Consider the following 7,276-nt stretch of genomic DNA (forward strand, 5'->3'; position numbering starts at 1 on the left):
ACCCTAATTGCTCCTGTAAGTCGCTCTGGATAAGAGCGTCTGCTAAATGACTAAAATGTAAATGTAAATGTTATTTTGATATTATTTTACTGGCCCGGCCCACTTGAGATCAGATTGCGCTGTACACAGTAAATTCCATAGTGTTAAATATGCAGTGTCAAAGTACATTGACTCTTACAGAGTTATTACTACAACAGTTGGAGTAAGATACCGCCCAGTGTTGGTGAAAAAGTACGTTGTTAAAAGACGCAGTGTCAGACGTACTCTGGAAAGCTCCGCCCACCTACGACTCGTCTCAAACGGACCACACATTTTCACAGCGCCATTTTCTTCATGTGGAATGACTGCGGTAAGTTTCTCCTAAGCGACTATACACACATTATTTGTCATTTTAACAGAAGCAGCATTTAAGAATTACTTTATATCGTTGCTAACAGTGCACTCTAGTTGGTTTTAGGTCTTAAAATGTCGAATTTTAAAAAGGCTAACGTTAACATGTTGTGACTGACTTCTGTCCAGTCCATGTGCCAGCAGTATTAAGCTAACGTTAATTAACATTAACTGACGAACATAACGTTCAAACTAGACAATGTCAGCCCGATTTATTGTAAGTTATGTTAATACAACGTGGAGGGGGATTGTGTACTTCTTGTTAACGTTCAGATATTACAGGAACATAGCAAAGACTAAGGGGAGTTGGCTAAACTAGCTACAGTTAGCTACGTTAGCTTGACTGGCTAACTATGTGCGGGTGGCATGGATTTATTATGTTAACGGCGGGTAGACATTAACCTTGGACACTGCTTAAGCGGTGTGCCTTTATTTTTTTCCTGGATATTATACAAAATGACTTTCGGGTTTCAAAGCAGCAGCAGTACTGTTAAAATACTTAAGCACTATCTTAGCACACACTTATGGTGTAACGTTTAGCTAACATTATTCAATTCAATGTTATTTATATTGTCAAATCATAACAAGAGTTATCTCAAGACACTTTACAGACAGAGTAGGTCTAGACCACACTCTATAATATACCAAGACCCAACAATTGCAGTAATTGTGCGGGCAAGGCGGTAACATTAATGTTACAAGGATGAAAATCAGACGTTATCCTTTTTAATGTGTTTGACAGTAACTTCAATTTAACTGGCCATTTCTGCAAAAGTGCTGATCATTTCTCAGCACTTTGGTGGCTTGAAACAATATTTTTTCTTATATTTGAGGAAATACTGCTAAAATAAGACCATCAACTTTTTAACTGTGAGAAATTGTACTGATACTATTTGCAGGGAGCATGCTGCTTAAAGCTAAACTTGGAGATGTCCAAAAATTTGTCAGAATAACTGAGCCAAATCTGAAAGACTTTTTGATTGCAGGTAAGAATTTGACAATGTTAGTAATAACTGTCTGAATTTAGCTGTTTAAAATTGATATACTGGAATATTCCTAAAATGATGGGACATGTTAAGTTCTCAGGTTTTTGGAACTGGTCCATTTTTGTACGTCTAAATTTCTTCTGTTTTGCCCTTGGTAACTACACTTTAATTGTGGATGCATTGCTTAAGGTATAGTTATGATGCTACAAAAAAAAACATTTTAATCACTTAATAGTGTTTGTTTAAAACCTATTTTATAGGGTAAGGTAGGTGTACACAGTGAAATTATTATATAAATAATGATTTACTTTTGTTTACACAAGCTTTTATCCCTGTTTTTTCTAGCATTTGCAAAGTTTGGTGTCCCAGCTGTAACAGAAGGTGTGAAAATTGTTGACAGTTCAGGGACTGAATTGGATGATGATGTTTTTGAGGATATTATAAAGGATCCCTCAACTGGGGTGCTAACCATCAAATATGACTCAAGTTTGTTTCAGTTAATTAGACTAATTAATGAATACGTTATTTCTTTGTTTTATGAAGTTCATGGTGTCTATTAAATAAGTGTCTTAGATTATGAGGGAACTATATATAATTCTTTTTCTTCTAAAAATCATGGTTAGAATCTGTCTCCATGGTGGCCTCTTCTGAGCAATCCCAACCATCATCCCTTGATACCTTGGACTCTGAGGATACAGTCATTATTTCAGATAGCCCCTCCAGAAAACGCCAGAGGCTGGATACAGAAGCCAAGCAAGTAAGACAATTCTGACATTTTAAATTCTGTTCTTGAATCTGTTCTCAGAGAATTAAAATTACATTAATATACATTGTAAATTACATGGTTTCAAAACATTTTTGAAGTCCTGATTAGGGATGTCCCGATCAAGTTTTTTTAAGCGCCCTATCCGATTAAAAAAAGTATCTGCTGATATTGAGGTCCTGATCAGATACTTTTATTTATTTATTGATAATACAGTGCACACTTCGAGTACATTCAAGTTATTGTCGCTGTCTGGAGGGAGTTTCTTACCATTATTGGCTTTTTCATTGGATTTTTGTAGCACTTGCAATCTTTGAGATTGGATCGGGACATCCTCTGACATCATATTAGTTTATTTCCAGTTTATTTGCAGTGGACATAACATGCAGAATTGTTATGCATTTTGTTTTAAGTTGGTGGAATCAGCTCTTACCAACAAAACCGGTGGGGAACGTATAATAAATGAATACAACCGAACCAAGTCCTTGACGGATGAAACAAGACGCAAAATGGTGAACATGCTGGCAGCTGACATGACAGAAATGAATGGGTAATTTGTTAATAGTCCTTGTGTTCTCAATCTGTAAATCTAAATCTGAATCTAAGTGAATATGACTGCACAATCCTTTCTTCTTCAATTTTGCAGTACATCTCCACCCAGACAGGTGAAAGAAATGTATGCCAAAGGAATAGTGACCTTATTCCCGTACCTCAGTGACCCATTCTCTAAGAATGGCTATGTGAGTTGCACACAGTAATAGTTGTAATGTTAAATATTATTGGAAGTTTTTGAATCCTACCAGACCATGTTGTTTTCAATGAAGTATCCATTTTTGTTATCCTTTCATCCTTCAAGGAGCATTATTATGATGGCGAGAGTGGAACTGGGTACTTGGCCTGGAGGATTAAAACTATTCAGAGAGGCACCGCCAAAGACAGGCGATCATCATTCGGAGGTAATACTGGAAAATGTATGGAACAAAACAGTTGCTAGATCAATAATTGCATTTGTTGCACTATTTCTCAGACATATAGTATAATGTGTAACTACATCCTTCAATTCTGCTAGCTCCCTCCCTCTTAGCAAATTTAAAGAAAATATGCATCAGAGACCTACAAAGGACTGTGACATAAGGGGGTTGCCTCGACACTGACTGGTCGAGGCAACCCCTGGCAAACTGGCCTTGCAAACTTTAGGGTGATTTAAACCAGTAGATGGCATTTTCATACATTTTTCAACCCACAAACTGCAGATTTCATAAATTGTGAAGAAATAATGTCAATATTAACACCAGCATTGATGCAGGGCTCCACACTAACTTTTTGTCTTGGTTGCACTTGTGCGCCTAACTTTTATTTAGGTGCACCAGCACAAAATGTAGGTGCACCCAAATTTTTTCCTTGCGTCGCCATTAACGCCACAATTTCAAGGTCACCTTTTTATCACGCTCCATATACATTCATATATATCATGTAACCACCCCCCCCCTTTGCTGTCCTCTGCCCCTCAGATGGCCAACACCTGTAATTTGGCCTTCTTCCCATTTGGCCTTGGCTAAACCAGCTTGCCACACTCCCTAGCATCAAACATATCATTCATATCATTTAGTTTACAGCTCAAAAAGTATATTTTACAGTGGAGTACTTCCTTTAAAAGTTAGCCAGGCTACTAAAACTTTTGACATGATTGAAATTTTCCCGTGTTGTGTAGAATCAGCCAAAGGATCAACTGGTGAAGACATGTCTGGAGGACCGACTGTCAGACGAGAATCCCAGTTTGTTCCAGAGACTGCCCTGACTGATGATGAGTGCAACAAAGCAATCTCACTGATGAAACATTCTGCTGATGCAGACACAATCAAGAAGAAAATGGAACTGACGTTTGTGTATCGCCGCAAAATGATCCTCGACCCCCAGCAGTCAAGCAACATACTGTCTGAGTTTCCACGTTTTAAAGACGTCAAAAGCTTGGTAATTATGTTATTTTGAAAATACTATGACAAGTGAATTGTTTTGTAAGACATTGTAGTGATACTAGCTAGCTAAACTAGCACGCAATACAATTTGATTGGCTGTCAAATAACTGAAATTGTCACCAACACCACCCCACTCCAGGTTGAACAGGATTTTGTTCTAATGTTCGGAGAGGATACCTCAAGCAAGCTTCTGGAAAGGTGGCCGGTCACGTTCAAGAAAAAGATCATCAAACAATGCAGAAAGCTTCCATCCACAAGTGAGCTTGAAGAACTCTTGCTGGCAGCTGATCCTCCTGAGGATGGCACTGAATTGGATGTTGACTTTGGTAAGATGCTTGTAAGCCTACCTTTTGTGTTGTATTGCAATATCAACATTATGTGTAAACATTTAAATATCAACATAATACTAAGAAGCTGGATCTGTGAAAGATTTACGAGTACGTTCTGTAGCAGTATATTGAACAAAACTTTTGAGATTTGACTCAGCCCTGTGGATGTTTTAGTTAGAGAACTTCTTGTGATGTAGAACTGCTGTCTGTCTGGGGGTCTTTTGTAAAGAAAACAACGTAACTGAAGTGTGTTAACATTGAACTTGTGTTGTTACAGGTTGGGACAGTGATCTGTCATCGGTTTTACTGCTTATACACCTGATTCCACCCTCCGCTCAGGGTCGGAAGAGACCAGGAAAGGTTTCCGCATCCCAAGCAGAGAAACATCTTGTGGTATTCAAGAAGGTTTGTATTTTTTCTAATTTGTGGTATGAACACCTAATATTAGGCTACAAGTATTCATTCAATATTCATATTCAATAAGAGTAGTGTATTGGCTCTTTCTGCATATTCTACAACTACTTGGCCATTAACTACAGTTTTCCCTCATTTGTCTTCGCAGACCGGAACAAACATTCAAGAGCATCTCGATGCCATCACTACTAGCGCTCAGCCCTATCTCCTAGCTGTTGGAGTTAAGAAGAATGCAATCCACCAGTTCTTCATCATTATCGACAAGAATGCCATACCTTGCAGGTCAACCTCTTCTCTTGTTGCTTTTGACGAACTATTTAAGGCACATTTTGTGTTTGGCACATCCTACAACACCATGCTCCACAACATGTACACTTTCATCCAAACTACAGTGTACAGCATCGATGCTGGCAAGGTCAAAGAGAGCCCTCGTGTTGCTGAAATCAGGGCGAGGTTACTTCATTAGTGCTTGAAGTTTCTCCTCGAACATGAAGTGTTTTGTTTGTCAGGCTGAGTTATCGAGTTCAAATATGCTTGTTAGGCATTTACGATTAGTTCACGGTTACTTGCCTGGAAAAAATCTCCGGCTTAAATGTGCTCAGACTGGATGTGGCTGTGCGTTTGGTACGTTTTCTGGTTTTAGGAAACATTTAAACACAAAACACACTGAGTATATTGACCAACAGGTTGACCCTGATGTTTATTTAAGCAGCATTGGAGAGGCAGTGACCACTAATGTAGAGGAGACAGCTACAACGTCACGGACAGTTAATGAACACGAGGTAGCCACATCTACTCTGTTGAAAAAGTCCAACAGGAGCACTCTAGATATGTGTGCCTCTGCTGTTGCACAACTAAAAGCAGCTGGATTAAGTCAATCTACTGTAAATAGTTTTGTTTCCTCCATGGAAGAAGTGTTTTTTGAGATTCAAAGTCAAGCTACAGATGCAGCTTTGCAGTGCTTATCTCCACAGGAAACTGAAAATAAGAACAGAATAGAACAATCTTTGCAAAAGTTGGAAAACCCTTTCACACCCTTAAATTCAGAAGCTAAACGAAATAAACACTTCAAAGAGAAATGGGGAATCGTAGAACCTGTTGAAAAGGTGCTTGGCACAAGATTTGACAGCAGAAGAAACAAAACAACTGGGACATACGATCAGGTCGTTGTAACTGACAAGTTTGCATATATTCCTATTTTAGAAACACTAAAGGCCATTTTTCAAAACCCAGAACTTGCAGACATGTTCAAGCCCAGGCACATGCCCAAGGAAGGTGTGTATGCAGACTTGAGAGATGCCGCCTATTTTAAAAAAAAGTCCCTTATTCTCTATAGAAAAAGATGCCATACAGATCCAGCTATTTTATGACGACTTTGAAACAGCAAACCCCTTGGGGTCTAAAAAGGGTATACACAAATTAGGTGCTATATACTTTACATTAAGGAATTTTCCCCCAATCTTTAATTCATCATTGATAAATATTCATTTGGGTGCTCTTTTCCATGCGCAGGACATCAAGCGTTATGGTTTTAATTTGATACTTGAGCCACTTGTCAGTGATCTTAAAGTACTCGAGACAGAGGGACTTAAAGTTCCCAGATTGAAAGATGTGATTCACGGTACCATAGTTCAGGTCACTGGTGATAATCTTGGGTTGCATGGTTTATTTGGCTTTGTGGAGTCATTTGGGGCAAGGTATTGTTGTCGTTTCTGTCTCCTTGAGAAAGATTGTTTTCAAACTGTGTTCTGTGAAGATGATCCAAAAGTTGTACTACGAACTATCGAGATGCACAAACTGCACTGTCAAACTTTACAAACAGATCCTACACTACCTCATATCTATGGTGTCAAACGCATTTGTCTGCTGAATTCACTACAGTATTTTAATACAGCCAACAATTTTTCTGTAGATATAATGCACGATATTTTAGAAGGAGTTGCTCAGTTTGAAGTCAAACTTGTCCTGCAGTACATTAAGGAAAACTTCCTAAATGCTGAACAACTGGCTGGTAGAATACATGCTTTTGACTATGGATACAATCAGCAGCGAAACCGTCCACCTAGAGTAAAGTTGTTTGATGGAAGTAATGATTTGGGGTTGAATGCTATACAGTCTTGGTGCTTATTACGTAATATGCCTTTGCTATTTGGTGATTTAATACAGTCAGATGACCAGCACTGGCATCTTCTACTTTTGCTTCTACACATTGTTAACATTGTATTTTCCCCAGTCCTTACAGAAGGCATGACCATTTACCTCAAACATTTAATCATTGATCATCATCAGCTCTTCAAGCAGTTGTTTCCTGCAATCAATCTCTTACCAAAGCATCACTTCATGATTCATTACCCTCGTAATATAAAAAACATCGGCCCAGTTCTGCACATGTGGTGCATGCGTTATGAAGCTAAACAT

The 7,276-nt window shown here is 38.5% G+C and overlaps 1 protein-coding gene across 4 annotated transcripts; it reads left to right on the top strand.

Annotated features, from left to right (window-relative positions):
* Window positions 1-319: 319 nt before the first annotated feature.
* LOC121534905 lies at window positions 320-5,913 on the top strand. 4 transcript variants are annotated; one of them, XM_045206204.1, is made up of 11 exons: window positions 323-349; window positions 1,290-1,376; window positions 1,722-1,757; window positions 2,000-2,133; window positions 2,553-2,689; window positions 2,786-2,879; window positions 2,996-3,095; window positions 3,851-4,110; window positions 4,255-4,441; window positions 4,722-4,849; window positions 5,007-5,913. In XM_045206204.1, exons 1-11 carry the CDS (start codon window positions 334-336, stop codon window positions 5,322-5,324), a joined length of 1,497 nt encoding a protein of 498 aa, XP_045062139.1. In that variant the 5' UTR covers window positions 323-333; the 3' UTR covers window positions 5,325-5,913. The 4 variants fall into 4 exon arrangements, with proteins under 4 accessions (XP_045062142.1, XP_045062139.1, XP_045062140.1 ...); XM_045206205.1 differs by lacking the exon at window positions 1,722-1,757; XM_045206207.1 differs by lacking the exon at window positions 1,290-1,376 and having other exon boundaries at window positions 320-349; window positions 1,722-2,133.
* The last annotated feature ends 1,363 nt before the right edge of the window (window positions 5,914-7,276 follow it).

The sequence above is a fragment of the Coregonus clupeaformis genome, chromosome 21 (genome assembly GCF_020615455.1).
Source record: "Coregonus clupeaformis isolate EN_2021a chromosome 21, ASM2061545v1, whole genome shotgun sequence".
Classification (NCBI taxonomy): Eukaryota; Metazoa; Chordata; class Actinopteri; order Salmoniformes; family Salmonidae; genus Coregonus; species Coregonus clupeaformis.